The sequence below is a fragment of the Petromyzon marinus genome, chromosome 78 (genome assembly GCF_048934315.1).
Source record: "Petromyzon marinus isolate PM22_M1 ecotype Great Lakes invasive population chromosome 78, UKy_Petmar_22M1.pri1.0, whole genome shotgun sequence".
Taxonomy (NCBI): Eukaryota; Metazoa; Chordata; class Hyperoartia; order Petromyzontiformes; family Petromyzontidae; genus Petromyzon; species Petromyzon marinus.
The window spans coordinates 4,969,017-4,996,957 of NC_133744.1; the positions used below are offsets into that span (position 1 = coordinate 4,969,017).

A 27,941-nucleotide genomic window follows, 5' to 3' on the forward strand; every position below is an offset into this window, starting at 1 on the left:
GGAGCGGGCCGGCCCAGCGGGCTAAGGGCACGCCACCTGAATGTCCGCGGGCGGTCGAGCGTCGAAACGGAGCGGAGCGCGGATGAGCCGCAGGTCGTGAGTGGCGATGGTGGCCAGGGAGCGCCGCTTGCACACCCCCTCGTGCAGCTCGGTCTGCGGTGACGCGCACGCAGACACACGGGCATAGACACAGACACATACATAGACACACATAGACACACACACAGACACACACAGACACACACACACAGACACACGGGCATAGACACAGTCACATGCACAGACATAGACACACACATAGACAGACACACAGACACACACACAGACAGACACACAGACACACACACACGTAGACACACACACACACAGTCACACACACACATACACACACAGTCACACAGAGACACAGACACACAGACACAGACACACACACACACAGTGACACAACAACAACAACCGCCATTCGCCACTAAGTGGCGGTGACGTCACCACGACGCTTGTGTCAGGCTATGTGCACCCTGAGGCCACGTGAAGTGTCGAACGCCCGCTGGCAGGAGGTCACGGGGCAGACCCAGCAGGTGCCACGGGTCGACTGACTGAGATGACTGGCTGATGCACCACCTGTGCCCCCTACTGTGCCAACCTGCTGTGCTTTAGCCACCCGATGCTCCGCTCGTTGTTGTGAGCGTCGCTCCTCCGCCCTCCGTTGTTGTTGGAGGGCGACTGCCTCCAACTGCCCAGTAGCGTCCTTCACGAGCCTCCTCCACAGAGGCCGATCTTGACACCGCTGGTACCAGTCATCGGCAAGTCCACTCAGCTCCACGTCCTTCTGTACCACGTCACTCCATCTCTTCTCTAGCCCATGCTGTGCCCGTTTAGCCCCGTCGATCCGGCCAAACAAAAGCTGTTTCGGCATGCGGTGGCTGGGCATGCGGGTTACATGACCCAGCCAATGCAGCCTTGCCTGCCGGAGGAGCTCACCGATGGAACTTTACCCAGATCTTTCAAGGATTTGTGAGCTCTTCACACAATCCAGCCTGGTTAAACCCAGGATGGATCGTAGGCAGGCCAGCCTAAATGTTTCTAACCGGCGAAGATGTTCCATTAGGGGGGTCCACGTTTAGCAAGCGTAGAGAAGGGAGGGAATGACCGTGGCCGAGAAGACCTGAAGCTTAGTGCGGAGCGACAGACCAGGTAGCTTCCACACAGCGTTACGCAACCGATGAAAAGATATTGCCGCTCGACTGATTCGGAGTTAAACCGGAGCCAGTCATGAGCACACTGCCCAGGTATGGGAAACTCTCCACTCTCTCCACAACTGCAGCATCACCGATGGGAGTTGGGTGGGTGGAGTGTCCGATTTGTACAAAATACCCAGGCAGGTGCTTAGTTTCGGTGGGGCTGATGGTAAGGCCCCATCTCTTAGTGGCACGCTCCAGTCTCAGCAGCAGCATCTCCAACTCCTCCTCTAAATGAGTAGCAATTACCAAATCATCGGCAATAGGGAGCCATCCCTTGACCGCACCCAGGCATCGATCAGCCTCCCATTGTATCTGTACCAGATGGAAATTCCTCCGGTACAGCTATTGAAGGCTTCACGAACTACGTGGTCAAAATAGATGTTAAATAATGTGGGAGCCAGAGGACATCCCTGTCGCCACCCCAAGGTGTACAGGGAATGGCTCTGACTCCCGGCCACGTAGTGAGCAGAGGGTCAGGGACTCCGAAAGCATGAAAAACAATCCAGAGCCCAGGCCTACTGATGGTATCATAGGCCTTGACCAGGTCAATAAAGCAGAGATGTAGGTCTTGTTGGAATTCCCTACACCTCTGCTGTAGCAGATGGAGAGAAAATATGGCATCTGTGCAGGACCGCCCTTTCCTGAAACCGCATTGGGGCTCCGCAAGCCTCTCCTCAGCGTGCCTGGCAAGGCGATGTTGAATAATCCTTGCCAGGACCTTTTCCGGCACACTGAGGAGTGAGATGCCCCTGCAAGTCTGTGCGGTCCCCCTTCTTAAAGATGGGGACCACCAGGGCATCCTTCTAATCCTGCGGAACCCGTCCAGTGGTCCAGACTGTTGTTATGATGTAGGGCAGTCTGTGCACAAACGCCACCCTCCCTCAACATTTCGCATGGGAGATCATCTCTGCCCAGTGCCTTTCCTGGTCTCAGACTCTGGATCACCTTCAGTACTTCCTCAGCAGATGGCACCTCAGCCAGCTACTCACAAGGGGTGACTTGCTCATCCAATATTTGAGGCACCGCAGCCTCAGCAGGGTCATCCCCACTTTGTGCCACGATGTTTTCCAGACTGAGGGATTTCCCCTCCCCCAGGACCTCACAGAAATGCTCAGGAAATCTGCAAACCTGTTCCTGGGGGTCAGAGATTGGAACACCGTTCTTTCCCCTAATGATGGTAATAGGTGTGGCGCTGCAGGTTATTTTTTTATGGAATTAAATAGAGACTTGTGATCACGGGCCACTGAGGCAGACTCCATCTCCTCAGCAACCCGCGACTATCACCCATCCTTGCAGCGCCTCACGGCTCTCCGAACATCCGAGCGAAGGCTGCGGTAAGCCTCCTCATTCTCTGACGTGGGATTCTGTAGCCGATGACAGTGGGCCTGTCGCTTTTTCTCAACCATCCTGAACACCTCCTCTGTCAGCCAGGGTCTCTGGGGAGGTCTGGACCGCGTACCCAAAGCAGCCATTGCAGCTGCATGAGTCACATTCCTAAACCCCGCCCATTTACCCTCGACATCAGGAGGAGTCGGGGACGATGCCAATCCCAGCCGCAAGCGATGATGAAATTCTCGCTTGCAACTTTCATCAGATAACTGAGACCAGGCCACTTTAGGTTGTAATGGGGTCCTGGGTGTACACCCACCACCGGAGTGGAAGAATGGCAGGCGCATCTTACAGATGACTAGTCGATGGTCAGAGGGCAGATCAGCTCTACGGTAGGTCCTGGTGTTAAGGACATGGGCCCGCATCCGCTGGTCCGTCACTATGTAGTCCAGCAGATGTTCTTGCTTGGACCCGGCATCCATCCATGATGTTGTGTGGATGCGCCGATGCCGGAACAGCATATTGGTAATTACAAGCCCATGGGCTGCACAAAAATCTAGCAGCCTCCTACCGTTGTTATTGAGCTGATCAGGCCCATGCCCTCCAATCACTCCGGACCAGGTGCCAGCATCATGACCAACTCGGGCATTGAAGTCACCCAACAAGATGACTCTATCCCGAGGGGCCACTTTTGCCAGCACCTGTGACAGGAGGTCATAGAAGGCATCTGACTCATCGGCTTTGCCTGCATCCCTCCACGGATGTTCGTCTTCGGTGGGGGCATAAGTAACCACGACCACCATTCCTCGCCTCCGGTTGATGGGAAGGCGAGCCCAAAGTAGCCTGGGGCTTACAGCTTCCCACACCTCACCGCCACGCTCCCACGCCCCCCTCATTCTTTTGTTCAAAAGAGCCACACCCTGTTGTTTGGCAGTCTGCTGCCCCGAGTAGAGGACTGTCCACCCCTCATGGTGGCAGGAGCCAGAACCGGTCCACCGGACCTCCTGAATGCCGCATAGATCCAGGCGGTACCGGTCCAGCTCCCGAGAGAGGAGTGGGCAGCCTCTCCTCCGCGGTGAGCGTTCGAACATTCCACGCGGCCACCCGTAGTGGCTTTTCGTTGTTTCTGGAGTAGCCCCGAGGGTAGATATTCAATCTCCTGGCTCCGCCAATTGGGGTTTTGGCCAGGAGACGTCACAGACGCCTGGCCTCCCCGGGGCCTCCGGCACAAGCTTATTAGCTACATATTTCAGTTTAACTCGTGGTTTAGTGGTAATTAATTGAAGGTGGAGGGGTTACCAGCTCCACTCACCCACCCACCCACTCACCCACCCACCCCACCCACTCACCCCCCCCACACCATCCCCACCTGCAGGCCCAGGAATCTCTTCAGCGCTCCGCCTTCGCCGAGTTCCAGTCCCCGTAGCCGGCAGGCCACGAGGTACGGTCGCACTTTCATCACAGCCGCGCACACAAGCACACACACCTCCTCCTCATCCTCATCCTCCTCCTCATCCTCCTCCTCCTCATCCTCCTCCTCATCCTCCTCCACCTCCTCCTCTCTCTGCGTCTTCGTCTTCAGCATCTTCAGCGTCTTCAGCACCACTGCCTCCTCCTCATCCTCCTCCTCATCCTCCTCCTCCTTCTTCTTATTCTTCTGATTCTTCTGCTTCTGCTGCTTCTGCTGCTTCTGCTTCAGCTTGAGAGTCGCCTTCACCGCCGGCTCCGGCCCCTCACTGCCCTGCGACGTCTTCTTCCTCGCCGCCTGTCGCCTGGCCTTCCCGTCCCCGGCGGGGGTCTTGGCGGGGGTCTTGGCGGGCGTCTTGGCGGCCCTGCGGATCACGTGGATGGTCGGCCGGTCGTCGGCGGCCTGGTCGGCGGAGGCCTGGTCGGCGGCGGCCTGGTCGGCGGAGGCCTGGTCGGAGGCCTGGTCGGTGTCGGTGGGAGGCCGACGGCGGGCACCGCTCTTGGCTTTCTTGGAGATGCCGCGGGGCCCTGCGGGGTGAGTGGGGGGAGAGAGAGAGAGAGGGGGGAGGGTCTCACCGTGTCTCTCTGTGTGTGTCTCTCTCTCTCTCACCGTGTCTCTCTGTGTGTGTCTCTCTCTCACCGTGTCTCTGTCTCTCTCTCACCGTGTCTCTCTTTCTGACAGTGTCTCTCTGTCTCTCTCTCACCGTGTCTCTCTTTCTGACAGTGTCTCTCTCTCTCACCGTGTCTCTCTGTCTCTCTCACCGTGTCTGTCTCTCTCACCGTGTATCTCTGTCTCTCTCACCGTGTCTCTCTCACCGTGTCTCTCGCCCCGTGTCTCTCTCTCTCCCCGTGTCTCTCTCTCTCCCCGTGTCTCTCTCTCTCACCGTGTCTCTCTCTCTCTCCCCGTGTTTCTCTCTCTCCCCGTGTCTCTCTCTCTCCCCGTGTCTCTCTCCGTGTGTCTCTCTCTCTCTCCGTGTGTCTCTCTCCGTGTCTCTCTCTCTCCCCGTGTCTCTCTCTCCACCGTCTCTCTCCCCGTGTCTCTCTCTCTCCCCACGTCTCTCTCTCCCGTGTCTCTCTCTCCCCGTGTCTCTCTCTCTCACCGTGTCTCTCTCACCGTGTCTCTCTCTCTCACCGTGTCTCTCTCTCTCCCCGTGTTTCTCTCTCTCCCCGTGTCTCTCTGTCTCACCGTGTCTCTCTCTCTCCCCATGTCTCTCTCCCCGTGTCTCTCTCCGTGTGTCTCTCTCTCCGTGTCTCTCTCTCCGTGTCTCTCTCTCTCCCCGTCTCTCTCTCCGTGTCTCTCTCTCCCCGTGTCTCTCTCTCTCACCGTGTCTCTCTCTCTCCACCGTGTCTCTCTCCCCGTGTCTCTCTCTCTCCCCGTGTCTCTCTCTCCCGTGTCTCTCTCTCTCCGTGTCTCTCTCTCACCGTGTCTCTCTCTCTCCCCGTGTCTCTCTCTCTCACCGTGTCTCTCTCTCTCTCCCCGTGTCTCTCTCTCTCCCGGTGTCTCTCTCTCTCCACCGTGTCTCTCTCCCCGTGTCTCTCTCTCACCGTGTCTCTCTCTCTCCCCGTGTCTCTCTCCACCGTGTCTCTCTCCCCGTGGTCTCTCTCTCTCACCGTGTCTCTCTCTCTCCACCGTGTCTCTCTCCCCGTGTCTCTCTCTCTCACCGTGTCTCTCTCTCTCCCCGTGTCTCTCTCTCCCGTGTCTCTCTCTCTCCGTGTCTCTCTCTCTCACCGTGTCTCTCTCTCTCACCGTGTCTCTCTCTCCCCGTGTCTCTCTCTCTCCCGGTGTCTCTCTCTCTCCACCGTGTCTCTCTCCCGTGTCTCTCTCTCTCACCGTGTCTCTCTCTCTCCCCGTGTATCTCTCCACCGTGTCTCTCTCCCCGTGTCTCTCTCTCTCACCGTGTCTCTCTCTCACTGTGTGTCTCTCTCTCCCCGTGTCTCTCTCTCTCACCGTGTCTCTCTCCCCGTGTCTCTCTCTGTGTGTGTCTCTCTCTCTCCGTGTCTCTCTCCGTGTCTCTCTCTCTCCCTGTGTCTCTCTCTCACCGTGTCTCTCTCTCTCCACCGTGTCTCTCTCCCCGTGTCTCTCTCTCTCACCGTGTCTCTCTCTCTCCCCGTGTCTCTCTCTCCCGTGTCTCTCTCTCTCACCGTGTCTCTCTCTCTCCCCGTGTATCTCTCCACCGTGTCTCTCTCTCTCTCTCCCCGTGTCTCTCTCTCTCCCGGTGTCTCTCTCTCTCCACCGTGTCTCTCTCCCCGTGTCTCTCTCTCTCACCGTGTCTCTCTCTCTCCCCGTGTATCTCTCCACCGTGTCTCTCTCCCCGTGTCTCTCTCTCTCACCGTGTCTCTCTCTCACTGTGTGTCTCTCTCTCCCCGTGTCTCTCTCTCTCACCGTGTCTCTCTCCCCGTGTCTCTCTCTGTGTGTGTCTCTCTCTCTCCGTGTCTCTCTCCGTGTCTCTCTCTCTCCCCGTGTCTCTCTCTCACCGTGTCTCTCTCTCTCCACCGTGTCTCTCTCCCCGTGTCTCTCTCTCTCACCGTGTCTCTCTCTCTCCCCGTGTCTCTCTCTCCCGTGTCTCTCTCTCTCTCCCCGTGTCTCTCTCTCTCACAGTGTCTCTCTCTCTCACTGTGTGTCTCTCTCTCTCCCCGTGTCTCTCTCTCTCACCGTGTCTCTCTCTCTCACCGTGTCTCTCTCTCTCACCGTGTCTCTCTCTCTCCCCGTGTCTCTCTCTCCCGTGTCTCTCTCTCTCACAGTGTCTCTCTCTCTCACTGTGTGTCTCTCTCTCTCACAGTGTCTCTCTCTCTCACTGTGTGTCTCTCTCCCCGTGTCTCTCTCTCTCTCACCGTGTCTCTCTCTCTCCCCGTGTCTCTCTCTCCCCGTGTCTCTCTCTCTCTCACCGTGTCTCTCTCTCTCACCGTGTCTCTCTCTCTCCCCGTGTCTCTCTCCCCGTGTCTCTCTCCCCGTGTCTCTCTCCCCGTGTCTCTCTCCCCGTGTCTCTCTCCCCGTGTCTCTCTCTCCCCCTGTGTCTCTCTCTCCCCCCCCCCCGTGTCTCTCTCCCCGTGTCTCTCTCCCCGTGTCTCTCTCCGCGTGTCTCTCTCCCCGTGTCTCTCCCCCCCGTGTCTCTCTCCCCCAGTGTCTCTCCACCCCCCCACCTTACCACCACCACCACCTTACCACCATCACCACCACCATCACCACCACCACCATCACCACCACCACCATCACCACCACCGCCACCACCATCACCACCACCACTACCACCACCACCATCACCACCACCCTAACCACCATCCTCACCTCCACAACCCTCACCACCTTACCACCACCACCGCCACCACCACCTTCACCACCACCACCACCACCTTCACCACCACCACGACCACCACCACCACCATCACCACCACCACCTTCACCATCACCTTCACCACCCTCACCACCACCACCATCACCACCACCACCATCACCACCACCACCACCACCCTCACCACCACCACCACCACCATCACCACCACCACCACCACCATCATTACCACCACCACTACCACCACCACCATCACCACCACCACCCTCACCACCACCACCACCTTACCACCACCACCACTACCACCACCACCACCTTCACCACCCTCACCACCATCACCATCACCACCACCACCAGCTCACCACCCCCACCATCACCACCACCACCACCATCACCACTACCACCACCCCCACCACCACCATTACCACCACCACCTTCACCACCACCCTCACCACCTTCACCACCCTCACCACCACCACTTTCACCACCACCACCCTCACCACCACCTTCACCACCTTCACCACCCTCACCACCACCACCACCACCCTCACCACCACCACCACCACCTTACCACCGCCACCACCGCCATGGCTCTCCACGTAGGCCAGGAGGCCCCTGGCCTGTGCCGTGTCGGCGGCGGCCAGGCGACCAAAGTGGCGGTCTCTGAACGGATTCCCGGCGAGTCGCAGGGAACGCAACTTGGGACAGTGTAGCAGGGAGTGTGGTAGGTCGGTCAGGAGGTTGTGGGACAGGTCCACACTCTGGAGGAGCAGAGAATCATCACGGTGAGTGTGTAGTGTAGTGTGTAGTGTAGTGTGTAGTGTAGTGTGTAGTGTAGTGTGTAGTGTAGTGTGTAGTGTAGCAGGGAGTGTGGCAGGTCGGTCAGGAGGTTGTGGGACAGATCCACACTCTGGAGGAGCAGAGAATCATCACGGTGAGTGTGTAGTGTAGTGTGTAGTGTAGTGTGTAGTGTAGTGTGTAGTGTAGTGTGTAGTGTAGTGTGTAGTGTAGTGTGTAGTGTAGCAGGGAGTGTGACAGGTCGGTCAGGAGGTTGTGGGACAGGTCCACACTCTGGAGGAGCAGATAATCATCATGGTGAGTGTGTAGTGTAGTATGTAGTGTAGTGTGTAGTGTAGTGTGTAGTGTAGTGTAGTGTGTAGTGTAGTGTGTGTGTAGTGTAGTGTGTAGTGTAGCAGGGGGTGTGGCAGGTCGGTCAGGAGGTTGTGGGACAGGTCCACACTCTGGAGGAGCAGAGAATCATCACGGTGAGTGTGTAGTGTAGTGTGTAGTGTAGTGTGTAGTGTAGTGTGTAGTGTAGTGTGTAGTGTAGTGTGTAGTGTAGTGTGTAGTGTAGCAGGGAGTGTGGCAGGTCGGTCAGGAGGTTGTGGGACAGATCCACACTCTGGGGAGCAGAGAATCATCACGATGAGTGTGTAGTGTAGTGTGTAGTGTAGTGTGTAGTGTAGTGTGTAGTGTAGTGTGTAGTGTAGTGTGTAGTGTAGTGTAGTGTGTAGTGTAGCAGGGGGTGTGGCAGGTCGGTCAGGAGGTTGTGGGACAGGTCCACACTCTGGGGAGCAGAGAATCATCACCAGTGAGTGTGTAGTGTAGTGTGTAGTGTAGTGTGTAGTGTAGTGTGTAGTGTAGTGTGTAGTGTAGTGTGTAGTGTAGTGTGTAGTGTAGTGTGTAGTGTAGTGTAGCAGGGGGTGTGGCAGGTCGGTCAGGAGGTTGTGGGACAGATCCACACTCTGGAGGAGCAGAGAATCATCACGATGAGTGTGTGTAGTGTAGTGTGTAGTGTAGTGTGTAGTGTAGTGTAGTGTGTAGTGTAGTGTGTAGTGTAGCAGGGGGTGTGGCAGGTCGGTCAGGAGGTTGTGGGACAGATCCACACTCTGGAGGAGCAGAGAATCATCACGGTGAGTGTGTAGTGTAGTGTGTAGTGTAGTGTGTAGTGTAGTGTGTAGTGTGTAGTGTAGTGTGTAGTGTAGTGTGTAGTGTAGTGTGTAGTGTAGTGTGTAGTGTAGTGTGTAGTGTAGTGTGTAGTGTAGTATGTAGTGTAGTGTAGTGTGTAGTGTAGTGTGTAGTGTAGTGTGTAGTGTAGTGTGTAGTGTAGTGTAGTGTGTAGTGTAGTGTGTAGTGTAGTGTAGCAGGGAGTGTGGCAGGTCGGTCAGGAGGTTGTGGGACAGATCCACACTCTGGAGGAGCAGAGAATCATCATGGTGAGTGTGTAGTGTAGTGTGTAGTGTAGTGTGTAGTGTAGTGTGTAGTGTAGTATGTAGTGTAGTGTGTAGTGTAGTGTAGCAGGGAGTGTGGCAGGTCGGTCAGGAGGTTGTGGGACAGATCCACACTCTGGAGGAGCAGAGAATCATCATGGTGAGTGTGTAGTGTAGTGTGTAGTGTAGTGTGTAGTGTAGTGTGTAGTGTAGTGTGTAGTGTAGTGTGTAGTGTAGTGTGTAGTGTAGCAGGGAGTGTGGCAGGTCGGTCAGGAGGTTGTGGGACAGGTCCACACTCTGGAGGAGCAGAGAATCATCATGGTGAGTGTGTAGTGTAGTGTGTAGTGTAGTGTGTAGTGTAGTGTGTAGTGTAGTGTAGTGTGTAGTGTGTAGTGTGTGTGGTGTAGTGTGTAGTGTAGTGTGTAGTGTAGTGTGTAGTGTAGCAGGGAGTGTGGCAGGTCGGTCAGGAGGTTGTGGGACAGGTCCACACTCTGGAGGAGCAGAGAATCATCATGGTGAGTGTGTAGTGTAGTGTGTAGTGTAGTGTGTAGTGTAGTGTGTAGTGTAGTGTAGTGTGTAGTGTAGTGTGTAGTGTAGCAGGGGGTGTGGCAGGTCGGTCAGGAGGTTGTGGGACAGGTCCACACTCTGGAGGAGCAGAGAATCATCATGGTGATTGTGTAGTGTAGTATGTAGTGTAGTGTGTAGTGTAGTGTAGTGTGTAGTGTAGTGTGTAGTGTAGTGTGTAGTGTAGTGTGTAGTGTAGTGTGTAGTGTAGCAGGGAGTGTGGCAGGTCGGTCAGGAGGTTGTGGGACAGATCCACACTCTGGAGGAGCAGAGAATCATCATGGTGAGTGTGTAGTGTAGTGTGTAGTGTAGTGTGTAGTGTGTGTGGTGTAGTGTGTAGTGTAGTGTGTAGTGTAGTGTGTAGTGTAGCAGGTGGTGTGGCAGGTCGGTCAGGAGGTTGTGGGACAGATCCACACTCTGGAGGAGCAGAGAATCATCACGATGAGTGTGTAGTGTAGTGTGTAGTGTAGTATGTAGTGTAGTGTGTAGTGTAGTGTGTAGTGTAGTGTGTAGTGTAGTGTAGTGTGTAGTGTAGTGTGTAGTGTAGTGTGTAGTGTAGTGTGTAGTGTAGTGTGTAGTGTAGTGTGTAGTGTAGTGTGTAGTGTAGTGTGTAGTGTGTAGTGTAGTGTGTAGTGTAGTGTGTAGTGTAGTGTGTAGTGTAGCAGGGAGTGTGGCAGGTCGGTCAGGAGGTTGTGGGACAGATCCACACTCTGGAGGAGCAGGGGGAGAGGGGAGAATCATCATGGTGAGTGTGTAGTGTAGTGTGTAGTGTAGTGTGTAGTGTAGTGTGTAGTGTAGTGTGTAGTGTAGTGTGTAGTGTAGTGTAGTGTGTAGTGTAGTGTGTAGTGTAGCAGGGAGTGTGGCAGGTCGGTCAGGAGGTTGTGGGACAGATCCACACTCTGGAGGAGCAGAGAATCATCATGGTGAGTGTGTAGTGTAGTGTGTAGTGTAGTGTGTAGTGTAGTGTGTAGTGTAGTGTGTAGTGTAGTGTAGTGTGTAGTGTAGTGTAGCAGGGAGTGTGGCAGGTCGGTCAGGAGGTTGTGGGACAGGTCCACACTCTGGAGGAGCAGAGAATCATCACGGTGAGTGTGTAGTGTAGTGTGTAGTGTAGTGTGTAGTGTAGTGTGTAGTGTAGTGTAGTGTGTAGTGTAGCAGGGGGTGTGGCAGGTCGGTCAGGAGGTTGTGGGACAGATCCACACTCTGGGGAGCAGAGAATCATCACGGTGAGTGTGTAGTGTAGTGTGTAGTGTAGTGTGTAGTGTAGTGTGTAGTGTAGCAGGGGGTGTGGCAGGTCGGTCAGGAGGTTGTGGGACAGGTCCACACTCTGGGGGAGCAGAGAATCATCACGGTGAGTGTGTAGTGTAGTATGTAGTGTAGTGTGTAGTGTAGTGTGTAGTGTAGTGTGTAGTGTAGCAGGGAGTGTGGCAGGTCGGTCAGGAGGTTGTGGGACAGGTCCACACTCTGGGGGAGCAGAGAATCATCACGGTGAGTGTGTAGTGTAGTGTGTAGTGTAGTGTGTAGTGTAGTGTGTAGTGTAGTGTGTGTAGTGTAGTGTGTAGTGTGTAGTGTAGTGTGTAGTGTAGCAGGGAGTGTGGCAGGTCGGTCAGGAGGTTGTGGGACAGATCCACACTCTGGAGGAGCAGAGAATCATCACGGTGAGTGTGTAGTGTAGTGTGTAGTGTAGTGTGTAGTGTAGTGTGTAGTGTAGTGTGTAGTGTAGTGTGTAGTGTAGCAGGGAGTGTGGCAGGTCGGTCAGGAGGTTGTGGGACAGGTCCACACTCTGGGGGAGCAGAGAATCATCATGGTGAGTGTGTAGTGTAGTGTGTAGTGTAGTGTGTAGTGTAGTGTGTAGTGTAGTGTGTAGTGTAGTGTGTAGTGTAGTGTGTAGTGTAGTGTGTAGTGTAGCAGGGAGTGTGGCAGGTCGGTCAGGAGGTTGTGGGATAGGTCCACACTCTGGAGGAGCAGAGAATCATCACGGTGAGTGTGTAGTGTAGTGTGTAGTGTAGTGTGTAGTGTAGTGTGTAGTGTAGTGTAGTGTGTAGTGTAGCAGGGGGTGTGGCAGGTCGGTCAGGAGGTTGTGGGACAGGTCCACACTCTGGAGGAGCAGAGAATCATCACGGTGAGTGTGTAGTGTAGTGTGTAGTGTAGTGTGTAGTGTAGTGTGTAGTGTAGTGTGTAGTGTAGTGTGTAGTGTAGTGTGTAGTGTAGCAGGGAGTGTGGCAGGTCGGTCAGGAGGTTGTGGGACAGGTCCACACTCTGGGGAGACAGGGAGAGGGGAGAATCATCATGGTGAGTGTGTAGTGTAGTGTGTAGTGTAGTGTGTAGTGTAGTGTGTAGTGTAGTGTGTAGTGTAGTGTGTAGTGTAGTATGTAGTGTAGTGTGTAGTGTAGTGTGTAGTGTAGTGTGTAGTGTAGTGTGTAGTGTAGCAGGGAGTGTGGCAGGTCGGTCAGGAGGTTGTGGGACAGGTCCACACTCTGGGGAGACAGGGAGAGGGGAGAATCATCATGGTGAGTGTGTAGTGTAGTATGTAGTGTAGTGTGTAGTGTAGTGTGTAGTGTAGTGTGTGTGTAGTGTAGTGTGTAGTGTAGTGTGTAGTGTAGTGTGTAGTGTAGTGTGTAGTGTAGTGTAGTGTGTAGTGTAGCAGGGGGTGTGGCAGGTCGGTCAGGAGGTTGTGGGACAGATCCACACTCTGGGGAGCAGAGAATCATCACGATGAGTGTGTAGTGTAGTGTGTAGTGTAGTGTGTAGTGTAGTGTGTAGTGTAGTGTGTAGTGTAGTGTGTAGTGTAGTGTGTAGTGTAGTGTGTAGTGTAGTGTGTAGTGTAGTGTAGTGTGTAGTGTGTGTAGTGTGTAGTGTGTGTAGTGTAGTGTGTAGTGTGTGTAGTGTAGTGTGTGTAGTGTGTGTAGTGTGTGTGTAGTGTGTGTGTAGTGTGTGTAGTGTATGTAGTGTGTGTGTAGTGTGTGTAGTGTGTGTAGTGTGTGTGTAGTGTGTGTGTAGTGTGTGTAGTGTGTGTGTAGTGTGTGTAGTGTGTGTAGTGTGTGTGTAGTGTGTGTAGTGTGTGTGTAGTGTGTGTAGTGTGTGTGTAGTGTAGTGTGTGTAGTGTGTGTAGTGTGTGTAGTGTGTGTGTAGTGTGTGTAGTGTGTGTGTAGTGTGTGTGTAGTGTGTGTAGTGTGTGTGTAGTGTGTGTAGTGTGTGTGTAGTGTAGTGTGTGTAGTGTGTGTAGTGTGTGTAGTGTGTGTGTAGTGTGTGTAGTGTGTGTGTGTAGTGTGTGTGTAGTGTGTGTGTAGTGTGTAGTGTGTGTGTGGTGTGTGTGTGTAGTGTGTGTGTAGTGTGTGTAGTGTGTGTGTGTAGTGTGTGTGTGTGGTGTGTGTAGTGTGTGTAGTGTGTGTAGTGTGTGTGTGTAGTGTGTGTGTAGTGTGTGTAGTGTGTGTAGTGTGTGTGTGTGTGGTGTGTGTAGTGTGTGTAGTGTGTGTGTAGTGTGTAGTGTAGTGTATGTGTAGTGTGTGTAGTGTGTGTAGTGTGTGTGTGTGTAGTGTGTGTAGTGTGTAGTGTGTGTGTAGTGTGTGTGTAGTGTGTGTAGTGTGTGTGTAGTGTGTGTAGTGTGTGTGTAGTGTGTGTAGTGTGTGTGTAGTGTGTAGTGTGTGTGTAGTGTGTAGTGTGTGTGTAGTGTGTAGTGTGTGTGTAGTGTGTGTAGTGTGTGTGTAGTGTGTGTGTAGTGTGTGTGTGTAGTGTGTGTGTAGTGCGTGTAGTGCGTGTAGTGTGTGTAGTGTGTGTAGTGTGTGTGTAGTGTGTAGTTTGTGTAGTGTGTGTAGGTGTAGTGTGTGTGTGTAGTGTGTGTAGTGTTGGAATATTTCAGTTTAACTCGTGGTTTCGTGGTAATTAATTGAAGGTGGAGGGGTTACCAGCCCCTCGCACCCGTCCAGAGCCCCCGTTTAGCCCCTGTGGTGGACACAGACGCCATGAGGGGAGGAGCCAATCGGAATTGGACCTCCCCCCACAGCATTGTCCACGACAGAGTTGCCCGCGAGGAGGTGTAAGGGGTTGTTTTGCCGGTCGTTCTTCGTGCTTTTGGAGTACCTGACCCTCTGCTCACGATCATTAAGGACCTTCATGATGGTGAGCGGGCCCGGGTAAAACTACGTGGCCGGGAGTCAGAGCCATTCCCTGTACACCTTGGGGTGTGACAGGGATGTCCTCTGACTCCCACATTATTTAACATCTATTTTGACCACGTAGTTCGTGAAGCCTTCAATAGCTGTACCGGGGGAATCTCCATATGGTACAGATATAATGGGAGGCTGATCGATGCCCGGGTGCGGTCAAGGGATGGCTCCCTATTGCTCAACCACGTTATGTATGCTGATGATTTGGTAATAGCTGCTCATTCAGAGGAGGAGTTGGAGACGCTGCTGCTGAGACTGGAGCATGCCACTAAGAGGTGGGGCCTTACCATCAGCCCCACCAAAACTAAGCACCTGCCTGGGTATTTTGTACCATCGGACACTCCACCCCCGCAACTCCCAATCGGTGATGGGGCAGTTGTGGAGAGAGTGGAGAGATTCCCATACCTGGGCAGTGTGCTTATGACTGGCTCCGGTTTAACAGCAGAGGTCTCACTCCGAATCAGTCGAGCGGCAATATCTTTTCATCGGTTGCGTAATGCTGTGTGGAAGCTACCTGGTCTGTCGCTCCGCACTAAGCTTCAGGTCTTCTCGGCCACAGTCATTCCCTCCCTTCTCCACGCTTGCGAAACGTGGACCCCCTTAATGGAGCATCTTCGCCGGTTGGAAACATTTAGGCTGGCCTGCCTACGATCCATCCTGGGTTTAACCAGACTGGATTGTGTGAGGAGCTCACAAATCCTTGAAAGATCTGGGCAAGGTCCCATCGGTGAGCTCCTCCGGCGGGCAAGGCTGCGTTGGCTGGGTCATGTAGCCCGCATGCCCAGCCACCGCATGCCGGAACAGCTTTTGTTCGGCCGGATTGAGGGGGCTAAGCGGGCGCGGCACGGGCTAGAGAAGAGATGGAGCGATGTGGTACAGGATGACGTGGAGCTGAGTGGACTTGCCGATGACTGGTACCAGCGGTGTCAAGATCGGCCTCTGTGGAGGAGGCTCGTGAAGGACGCTGCTACTGGGCAGTTGGAGGCAGTCGCCCTCCAACAACAACGGAGGGCGGAGGAGCGACGCTCACAACAACGAGCGGAGCGCCGGGTGGCTAAAGCACAGCAGGTTGGCACAGTAGGGGGCACAGGTGGTGCATCAGCCAGTAGTCATCTCAGTCAGTCGACCCGTGGCACCTGCTGGGTCTGCCCCGTGACCTCCTGCCAGCGGGCGTTCGACACTTCACGTGGCCTCAGGGTGCACATAGCCTGGCACAAGCGTCGTGGTGACGTCACCGCCACTTAGTGGCGAATGGCGGTTGTTGTTGTTGTCTGTGTGTATCTGTGTGTGTGTCTCTCTGTGTGTGTGTCTGTGTGTGTCTGTGTGTGTGTGTCTGTGTGTGTGCGTCTGTGTGTGTCTGTGTGTGTGTGTCTGTGTGCGTATCTTGGGCATCACCACCCCCGCCACCACCACCACCACCACCTTGAGCCCAGGCCAGGCGACGGCGATCTTCACATCCACCGCCTCCACGCGGTTTCCTTGCATCTGCAGCTCCTCGAGATCCATCCGGCCACCACCGCCTCCACCACCGCCTCCTCCACCGCCTCCTCCACCGCCTCCACCACCGCCTCCACCACCGCCTCCACCGCCTCCACCACCGCCTCCACCCCCTCCACCGCCTCCGCCGCCTCCTCCACCGCCTCCTCCACCGCCTCCACCGCCTCCACCGCCGCCTCCACCGCCTCCACCGCCTCCGCCGCCTCCGCCGCCTCTACTGCCTCCACTGCCTCCACCGCCTCCACTGCCTCCACTGCCTCCACCGCCTCCGCCGCCACCGGCGGCAGCAGCAGCGACGGCCGCTACGAGCGAGGAGAGGGCCTCGGAGGGCAGCAGGTTGTGGGCGACGAGCAGGCGGCGGAGCGAGGCACAGCGAGCCAGGGACTCGGGCAGCCGCGGCAGAACGTTGGTGCAGACGTTGAGCGTGTGCAGGCACAGGCACAGGCACAGCGAGTCGGGCAGGCGGGCCAGGCGGTTGGAGGACACGTCCAGCACCTGGTGACAGAGACACACAGAGACACACAGAGAGAGACAGGTAGAGAGACAGAGACAGACAGAGACACAGAGAGACAGACAGAGAGACAGACGTTGAGCGTGTGCAGGCACAGGCACAGGCACAGCGAGTCGGGCAGGCGGGCCAGGCGGTTGGAGGACACGTCCAGCACCTGGTCACAGAGACACAGAGAGAGAGAGAGAGACACAGAGACAGAGAGACAGAGAGAGAGAGACACAGAGACACACAGATAGAGAGACAGAGACACAGAGACACAGACAGAGAGACAGACACAGAGAGACAGACAGAGAGACAGGCGTTGAGCGTGTGCAGGCACAGGCACAGGCACAGCGAGTCGGGCAGGCGGGCCAGGCGGTTGGAGGACACGTCCAGCACCTGGTCACAGAGACACACAGAGACACACAGAGAGAGACAGGTAGAGAGACAGAGACAGACAGAGACACAGAGAGACAGACAGAGAGACAGACGTTGAGCGTGTGCAGGCACAGGCACAGGCACAGCGAGTCGGGCAGGCGGGCCAGGCGGTTGGAGGACACGTCCAGCACCTGGTCACAGAGACACAGAGAGAGAGAGAGAGACACAGAGACAGAGAGACAGAGAGAGAGAGACACAGAGACACACAGATAGAGAGACAGAGACACAGAGACACAGACAGAGAGACAGACACAGAGAGACAGACAGAGAGACAGGCGTTGAGCGTGTGCAGGCACAGGCACAGGCACAGCGAGTCGGGCAGGCGGGCCAGGCGGTTGGAGGACACGTCCAGCACCTGGTCACAGAGACACACAGAGACACACAGAGAGAGACAGGTAGAGAGACAGAGACAGACAGAGACACAGAGAGACAGGCGTTGAGCGTGTGCAGGCACAGGCACAGGCACAGCGAGTCGGGCAGGCGGGCCAGGCGGTTGGAGGACACGTCCAGCACCTGGTCACAGAGACACACAGAGACACAGACACAGAGACACACAGAGAGAGAGAGACAGACAGACAGAGACAGAGAGAGACTCAGAGAGAGACGCAGAGAGAGAGACACAGAGACAGAGACACAGAGAGACTCAGGGGGAGACAGAGAGACAGACACAGAGACAGACAGAGACACAGAGAGACTCAGGGGGAGACAGAGAGACACAGAAAGAGAGAGAGACAGAGAGGCAGGCGTTGAGCGTGTGCAGGCACAGGCACAGGCACAGCGAGTCGGGCAGGCGGGCCAGGCGGTTGGAGGACACGTCCAGCACCTGGTCACAGAGACACAGAGACAGAGAGACACAGAGACAGAGAGACAGAGACACAGAGACAGAGACACAGAGAGAGACTCAGAGAGAGACAGAGAGAGACAGACAGAGAGACAGAGACACAGGGGGAGACAGAGACACACAGACACAGAGAGAGACAGGTAGAGAGACAGACAGAGAGACAGAGAGAGACAGAGAGACACACAGAGACAGACACAGACACACAGACACACAGAGACAGACAGAGAGAGAGACGTTGAACGTGTGCAGGCACAGGCACAGGCACAGCGAGTCGGGCAGGCGGGCCAGGCGGTTGGAGGACACGTCCAGCACCTGGTCACAGAGACACAGAGACAGGCAGAGACACAGAGACACAGAGAGACTCAGAGAGAGACACAGAGACAGAGACAGAGAGACAGACAGAGAGACAGGCGTTGAGCGTGTGCAGGCACAGGCACAGGCACAGCGAGTCGGGCAGGCGGGCCAGGCGGTTGGAGGACACGTCCAGCACCTGGTGACAGAGACACACAGAGACACAGAGAGACAGAGACACAGAGGGAGACACACAGAGAGACTCAGGGGGAGACAGACAGAGACACAGAGACACACAGACACACAGAGACAGAGAGGGAGACACACAGAGAGACAGAGAGAGACTCAGGGGGAGACTCAGAGAGAAACAGAGAGAGACAGAGAGAGACAGACACAGAGAGATAGACAGAGACACAGAGACAGACAGAGACACAGAGAGACACAGAGACAGAGATACACAGAGACAGAGAGACAGAGACAGCGAGTGGGGTAGGTTGGCCAGGCGGCTGGAGGACACGTCCAGCACCTGGTGACAGAGACACACAGAGACACAGAGACAGAGAGACACAGAGACACACAGAGACAGAGAGAGACACAGAGACAGACAGAGAGAGACAGAGAGAGCCAGAGACAGACACAGAGACAGACAGAGAGACAGACAGAGACAGACAGAGAGACAGAGAGACACACAGAGACAGAGGGAGACTCAGGGGGAGAAAGAGAGACAGAGAGACGGAGAGAGACAGAGTGAGTGAATGAGTGAGTGAAGTTGTGAGTGAGTGAGTGAATTTGTGAGTGAGTGAGTGAATTTGTGAGTGAGTGAGTGAATTTGTGAGTGAGTGAGTGAATTTGTGAGTGAGTGAGTGAATGAGTGAGTGAATTTGTGAGTGAGGGAGTGACTGAGTGAACTAGTGACTGAGTGAATGAATGACTGAGTGAATGAGTGACTGAGTTTCTGAGTGAGTGAGTTACTGAGTGAGTGGCTGAGTGAAGACTGAATGAGTGACTGATTGAGTGGGTGAGTGAGTGAATGAATGACTGACTGAATGAGTGACTGACTGAATGAATGACTGAGTGAATGAGTGACTGAGTGAGTGGCTGATTGAGTGAGTGACAGAGTGAGTGACTGAATGAACGAGTGACTGACTGACTGAGTGAGTGAGTGAGTGAATGAATGAGTGACTGAGTGAGTGGCTGACTGAATGAGTGAGTGACTGAGTGAGTGACTGAGTAAATAAGTGACTGAGTGAATGAATGACTGAGTGAGTGAGTGAGTGACTGAGTGAGTGGCTGAGTGAGTGACTGAGTGAATGAGTGACTGAGTGAATGAATGAGTGACTGAATGAATGAGTGACTGAATGACCGACTGAGTGAATGAATGACTGAGTGAGTGAGTGACTGAATGAATGAGTGACTGAATGAGCGACTGACTGACTGACTGACTGAACGAATAACTGACTGACTGACTGAGTTACTGACTGACTGAATGACTGACTGACTGAATGACTGACTGAAGGAATGACTGAATGAGTGACTGAGTGACTGAACGAATTACTGACTGACTGAATGAATGACTGAGTGCATGAGTGACTGAGTGAGTGGCTGATTGAGTGACAGAGTGACTGACTGAATGACTGACTGACTGAATGACTGACTGACTGAACGAATGACTGACTGACTGAGTGAATGAATGAATGAGTGACTGAGTGAGTGGCTGACTGAATGAGTGACTGAGTGAGTGACTGAGTAAATAAGTGACTGAGTGAATGAATGACTGAGTGAGTGAGTGAGTGACTGAGTGAGTGGCTGAGTGAGTGAATGAGTGAGTGAGTGAATGAATGAGTGACTGAATGAATGAGTGACTGAATGACTGACTGAGTGAATGAATGATGAGTGAGTGAGTGACTGAATGAATGAGTGACTGAATGAATGACCGACTGACTGACTGAATGACTGACTGACTGAACGAATGACTGAATGAGTGACTGAGTGACTGAGCGACTGACTGACTGAATGACTGACTGAATGAATGACTGACTGAGTGACTGAGCGACTGACTGAATGAATGAATGAGTGACAGAGTGACTGACTGAATGACTGACTGAATGAATGACTGACTCACTGACTGAATGACTGACTGACTGAGTGACTGAATGAATGCATGACTAAGTGAATGCATGACTGAGTGAATGAATGACTGAGTGAATGAGTGACTGAGTGAGTGGCTGATTGAGTGAGTGACAGAGTGAGTGACTAAGTGACTGACTCACTGACTGAACGAATAACCGAATGAATGACTGACTGACTGAGTGACTGAATGAACGAGTGACTGACTGACTGAACGAATGACTGAATGAATGACTGACTGACTGAGTGACTGAATGAGTGAGTGACTGACTAAATGAATGACTGAGTGAATGAGTGACTGAGTGAGTGACTGACTGAATGAATGACTGAGTGAATGAGTGACTGAGTGAGTGATTGAGCGAGTGACAGAGTGACTGACTGAATGATTGACTCACTGACTGAACGAATGACTGACTCACTGACTGACTGAACGAATGAATGACTGACTAAATGATTGACTGAGTGAATGAGTGACTGAGTGAGTGGCTGACTGAGTGAGTGACTGAATGAATGACTGAGTGAATGAGTGAGTGAGTGAGTGAGTGATTGAGTGAGTGACAGAGTGACTGACTGAATGATTGACTCACTGACTGAACGAATGACTGACTCACTGACTGACTGAACGAATGACTGACTGACTGACTGAATGATTGACTGAGTGAATGAGTGACTGAGTGAGTGACTGAATGAATGACTGAGTGAATGAGTGACTGAGTGAGTGAGTGACAGTGACTGACTGAATGATTGACTCACTGACTGAACGAATGACTGACTCACTCACTGACTAACTGAACGAATGACTGACTGACTGATTGACTGAGTGAATGAGTGACTGAGTGAGTGGCTGACTGAGTGAGTGACTGAATGAATGACTGAGTGAATGAGTGACTGAGTGAGTGGCTGATTGAGTGAGTGACAGAGTGACTGACTGAATGATTGACTCACTGACTGAACGAATGACTGATTCACTCACTGACTGACTGAACGAATGACTGACTGAATGAATGATTGACTGAGTGAATGAGTGACTGAGTGAGTGGCTGAGTGAGTGAGTGACTGAGTGAATGAGTGACTGAATGAGTAAGTGAGTGACTGACTGAATGACTGAGTGAATGAGTGACTGAGTGAGTGGCTGAGTGACTGAGTGAATGAGTGACTGAATGAGTAAGTGAGTGACTGACTGAATGACTGAGTGAATGAGTGACTGAATGAGTAAGTGAGTGACTGACTGAATGACTGAGTGAATGAGTGAATGAGTGAGTGGCTGAGTGGCTGAGTGACTGAGTGAATGAGTGACTGAATGAGTAAGTGAGTGACTGACTGAATGACTGAGTGAATGAGTGACTGAATGAGTAAGTGAGTGACTGACTGAATGGCTGAGTGAATGAATGAATGAGTGACTGAGTGAGTGGCTGAGTGAGTGAGTGACTGAGTGAATGAGTGACTGAATGAGTAAGTGAGTGACTGACTGAATGACTGAGTGAATGAGTGACTGAATGAGTAAGTGAGTGACTGACTGAATGGCTGAGTGAATGAATGAATGAGTGACTGAGTGAGTGGCTGACTGACTCACTCACTGACTGACTCACTGACTGACTCACTCACTGACTGACTCACTGACTGACTCACTGACTGACCGACCGACTGACTGACTGACTGACTCACTCACTGACTGACTCACTGACTGACTCACTGACTCACTGACTGACTGACTCACTGACTGAGCGACTGACTGACTGACTGACTCACTCACTCACTGACTGACTCACTGACTGACTCACTCACTGACTGACTCACTGACTGACTCACTGACTGAGCGACTGACTGACTGACTCACTGACTCACTCACTGACTGACTCACTCACTGACTGACTCACTGACTGACTCACTGACTGAGCGACTGACTGACTGACTGACTCACTGACTCACTCACTGACTGACTCACTCACTGACTCACTCACTGACTGACTCACTGACTGACTCACTCACTGACTGACTCACTGACTGACTCACTGACTGAGCGACTGACTGACTGACTCACTGACTCACTCACTGACTGACTCACTCACTGACTGACTCACTGACTGACTCACTGACTGAGCGACTGACTGACTGACTCACTGACTCACTCACTGACTGACTCACTCACTGACTCACTCACTGACTGACTCACTGACTGACTCACTGACTGAGCGACTGACTGACTGACTCACTGACTGACTCACTGACTGACTCACTCACTGACTGACTCACTGACTGACTCACTGACTGAGCAACTGACTGACTCACTGACTCACTCACTGACTGACTCACTCACTGACTCACTCACTGACTGACTCACTCACTGACTGACTCACTCACTCACCGACCGACCGACTGACTGACTGACTGAGCTGGCCCACCTTGAGTTGAGTCAGCTGACCGATCTCCTCCGGCAACTCTTGCAAGCGGTTCCCGTGTAGCATGAGGGAACCAAGTGCGGAGAGACAGCCCAGCTGAGGCTGGACCAGCGACAGAGACACGCCGGACATGTCCAGCAAGTTGAGACGGGACAGACGGTACAGGGCGGACGGGACACGTCCGGCCGCAGACTCCACTCGTCTACAGAGAGACACGCAGAGAGAGACACTCAGAGACACTCAGAGACACTCAGAGAGACACAGAGAGAGACAGAGACTCACAGAGACTCACAGAGACACTCAGAGACACAGAGACACTCAGAGACACTCAGAGACACTCAGAGACACTCAGAGACTCACAGAGAGACACAGAGACACTCAGAGACACACAGAGACACTCAGAGACTCACAGAGACATACAGAGACACACAGAGACTCACAGAGACATACAGAGACACACAGAGACTCACAGAGACACACAGAGACACACAGAGACACTCAGAGAGAGACAGAGACTCACAGAGACTCACAGAGACACTCAGAGACACTCAGAGACACTCAGAGAGAGAGACACACAGAGACACACAGAGACACTCAGAGAGAGACAGAGACACACAGAGACACACAGAGACACTCAGACACACACAGAGACACACAGAGACACAGAGACACTCAGAGACTCAGAGACCCACAGAGACTCACAGAGACACACAGAGAGACACAGAGACTCACAGAGACACTCAGAGACACACTCAGAGACACACAGAGACACACAGAGACACACAGAGACACACAGAGACTCACAGAGACTCACAGAGACTCACAGAGACCCACAGAGACACACAGAGAGAGAGACACTCAGAGACACTCAGAGACACTCAGAGACACACAGAGACCCACAGAGACACACAGAGAAAGAGACACTCAGAGACACTCAGAGACACTCAGAGACACACAGAGACACACAGAGACACACAGAGAGAGACACTCAGAGACACACTCAGAGACACTCAGAGACACACAGAGACACTCAGAGAGAGACAGAGACTCACAGAGACTCACAGAGACACTCAGAGACACACAGAGACACTCAGAGAGACACAGAGAGACACAGAGAGACACAGACACTCAGAGACACACAGAGACACTCAGAGACACACAGAGACACTCAGAGACACACAGAGAGACACAGAGACACTCAGAGACACACAGACACACTCAGAGACACGCAGAGAGAGACACTCAGAGACACTCAGAGACTCACAGAGAGACACAGAGACACTCAGAGACACACAGACACACTCAGAGACACGCAGAGAGAGACACTCAGAGACACTCAGAGACTCACAGAGAGACACAGAGACACTCAGAGACACACAGAGACACTCAGAGACACACAGAGAGAGAGACACTCAGAGACTCACAGAGACACTCAGAAAGAGACACTCAGAGACACTCAGAGACACAGAGAGAGAGAGAGAGACACTCAGAGACACACAGAGAGACACACAGAGACACACAGAGACTCACAGAGACTCACAGAGACACTCAGAGACACTCAGAGAGACACAGAGACACTCAGAGACACACAGAGACACACAGAGACTCACAGAAACACCCAGAGCCACTCAGAGACTCACAGAGACACACAGAGACCCACAGAGACAGAGAGAGACACTCAGAGAGAGAGAGAGACACTCAGAGACACTCAGAGACACACAGAGAGAGAGACACACAGAGACACACAGAGAGACACACAGAGACACACAGAGACTCACAGAGACACTCAGAGACACTCAGAGAGACACAGAGACACTCAGAGACACACAGAGACACTCAGAGACACTCAGAGACACTCAGAGACACACAGAGACTCACAGAGACACTCAGAGAGAGAGAGACACACAGAGACACTCAAAGACACTCAGAGACACTCAGAGACACTCAGAGACACTCAGAGACACAGAGAGAGAGAGAGACACAGAGACACACAGAGACACACAGAGACACTCAGAGACACACAGAGACACTCAGAGAGAGAGAGACAGTCAGAGACACACAGAGACACACAGAGACACTCAGAGACACAGAGAGAGAGACACAGAGACACACAGAGACACTCAGAGACACACAGAGACACACAGAGACACTCAGAGAGAGAGAGACAGTCAGAGACACACAGAGACACACAGAGACTCACAGAGACACTCAGAGAGAGAGAGACAGTCAGAGACACACAGAGACTCACAGAGACACTCAGAGACACTCAGAGAGACACAGACACTCAGAGAGACACAGAGAGACACAGACACTCAGAGACACACAGAGACACACAGAGACACTCAGAGACACACAGAGACACTCAGAGACACTCAGAGACACACAGAGACACACAGAGAGACACAGAGAGACACACAGAGACACACAGAGACACACAGAGACTCACAGAGACACTCAGAGACACACAGAGACACTCAGGGACACACAGAGACACTCAGAGACACTCAGAGACACACAGAGACACACAGAGACTCACAGAGACACTCAGAGACACAGAGACACACAGAGACACTCAGAGACTCAGAGACACACAGAGACACTCAGACAGACACACAGAGACACTCAGAGACACGCAGAGACACACAGAGACACACAGAGACACACAGAGACACTCAGAGACTCAGAGACACACAGAGACACACAGAGACACACAGAGACACAGACACACACAGAGACACTCAGAGACACACAGAAACACACAGAGACACTCAGAGAGAGAGACAGTCAGAGACACACAGAGACACTCAGAGACACACAGAGACACTCAGAGACACACAGAGACACACAGAGACACTCAGACACACACAGACACACACAGAGACACTCAGAGAGAGAGAGACAGTCAGAGACACACAGAGACACACAGAGACTCACAGAGACACTCAGAGAGAGAGAGACAGTCAGAGACACACAGAGACTCACAGAGACACTCAGAGACACTCAGCGAGACACAGAGAGACACAGACACTCAGAGAGACACAGAGAGACACAGACACTCAGAGACACACAGAGACACACAGAGACACTCAGAGACACTCAGAGACACACAGAGACACACAGAGACACACAGAGAGACACAGAGAGACACAGCCACACAGAGACACACAGAGACACACAGAGACTCACAGAGACACTCAGGGACACACAGAGACACTCAGGGACACACAGAGACACTCAGAGACACTCAGAGACACACAGAGACACACAGAGACACTCAGAGAGAGAGAGACACACAGAGACACTCAGAGACACACAGAGACACACAGAGACTCACAGAGACACTCAGAGACACAGAGACACACAGAGACACTCAGAGACTCAGAGACACACAGAGACACTCAGACAGACACACAGAGACACTCAGAGACACGCAGAGACACACAGAGACACACAGAGACACACAGAGACTCACAGAGACACTCAGAGACTCAGAGACACACAGAGACACACAGAGACACACAGAGACACACAGACACACACAGAGACACTCAGAGACACACAGAAACACACAGAGACACTCAGAGAGAGAGACAGTCAGAGACACACAGAGACACTCAGAGACACACAGAGACACTCAGAGACACACAGAGACACTCAGACACACACAGAGACACACAGAGACACTCAGAGAGAGACACAGAGACAAACAGAGACACACAGAGACACACAGAGACACTCAGAGACACACAGAGACACTCCGAGACACACAGAGACACTCAGAGACACACAGAGACACACAGAGACACACAGAGAGACACACAGAGACACTCAGAGAGACACAGAGACACTCAGAGACACTCAGAGACACTGACACACACACTACACTACACTATACACTAAACACTACACTACACACACTACACTACACACACTACACTACTACACTATACACTACTACACTATACACTACTACACTATACACTACTAGACTATACACTACTACACTATACACTACTACACTATACACTACTACACTATACACTACTACGCTATACACTACTACACTATACACTACTACACTATACACTACTACACTATACACTACTACACTATACACTACTACGCTATACACTACTACGCTATACACTACTACACTACACTGTACACTACTACACTATACACTACTACTACACTATACACTACTACACTATACACTACTATACTATACACTACTACACTATACACTACTACACTATACACTACTACACTATACACTACTACACTATACACTACTACTACACTATACACTACACTATACACTACTACACTACACTATACACTACTACACTATACACTACACTATACACTACTACACTATACACTACTACACTATACACTACTACACTATACACTACTACACTATACACTACTACACTATACACTACTACACTATACACTACTACACTATACACTACTACACTATACACTACTACACTATACACTACTACGCTATACACTACTACACTACACTGTACACTACTACACTATACACTACTACTACACTATACACTACTACACTATACACTACATTATACACTACTATACTATACACTACTACACTATACACTACTACACTATACACTACTACACTATACACTACTACTACACTATAGACTACTACACTATACACTACTACACTATACACTACTACACTATACACTACTACACTATACACTACACTATACACTACTACACTATACACTACTACACTATACACTACTACACTATACACTACTACACTACACTACACACTACTACACTACACTATACACTACTACACTATACACTACTACACTATACACACTACACTACTACACTATACACTACTACACTATACACTACTACACTATATACTACACTACACTATACACTACTACACTATACACTACTACACTATCCACTACTACACTACTACACTATACACTACACTATACACTACACACTACACTATACACTACTACACTATACACTACTACACTACACTATACACTACACTACACACTACTACACTACACTATACACTACCTGGCAACGTCTGCACCGTGTAGTACCAACTCCCTTCCTCCGCTCTGCTTCAGTGCCTCCAACTCCGGCCAGCGCTGCTCCTCAGCCATCTACAGGCGGAGAGAGACAACACACAGTCACACACACACACACACAGTCACACACACACAGTCACACACACAGACACACACACACACAGACACACACACACACAGTCACACACACACAGACACACACACACACAGTCACACACACACACAGTCAAACACACACAGACACACACACACAGTCTCACACACACACAGTCACACACACACACACAGTCACACACACACACACAGTCACACACACAGTCACACACACAGTCACACACACACAGTCTCACACACACAGTCACACACACACACAGTCACACACACACAGTCACACACACAGACACACACACACACAGACACACACACACACAGTCACACACACACAGACACACACACACACAGTCACACACACACACAGTCACACACACACAGACA

At 52.4% G+C, this 27,941-nt stretch overlaps 1 protein-coding gene across 1 annotated transcript; it reads right to left on the reverse strand.

Moving 5' to 3' along the window:
- On the reverse strand, positions 1-27,521 carry LOC116938291 (uncharacterized). Its single transcript, XM_076056881.1, has 13 exons — positions 27,463-27,521; positions 22,351-22,549; positions 17,931-18,020; positions 17,765-17,842; positions 17,423-17,512; positions 17,125-17,202; positions 16,955-17,044; positions 16,743-16,820; positions 16,569-16,650; positions 15,687-16,426; positions 7,899-8,088; positions 3,940-4,565; positions 1-153 (listed from the first exon to the last, which is right to left on the reverse strand). The coding sequence occupies exons 1-13, from the start codon at positions 27,519-27,521 to the stop codon at positions 22-24; spliced, it is 2,532 nt and encodes an 843-aa protein (XP_075912996.1). The 3' UTR covers positions 1-21.
- Positions 27,522-27,941: the final 420 nt, after the last annotated feature.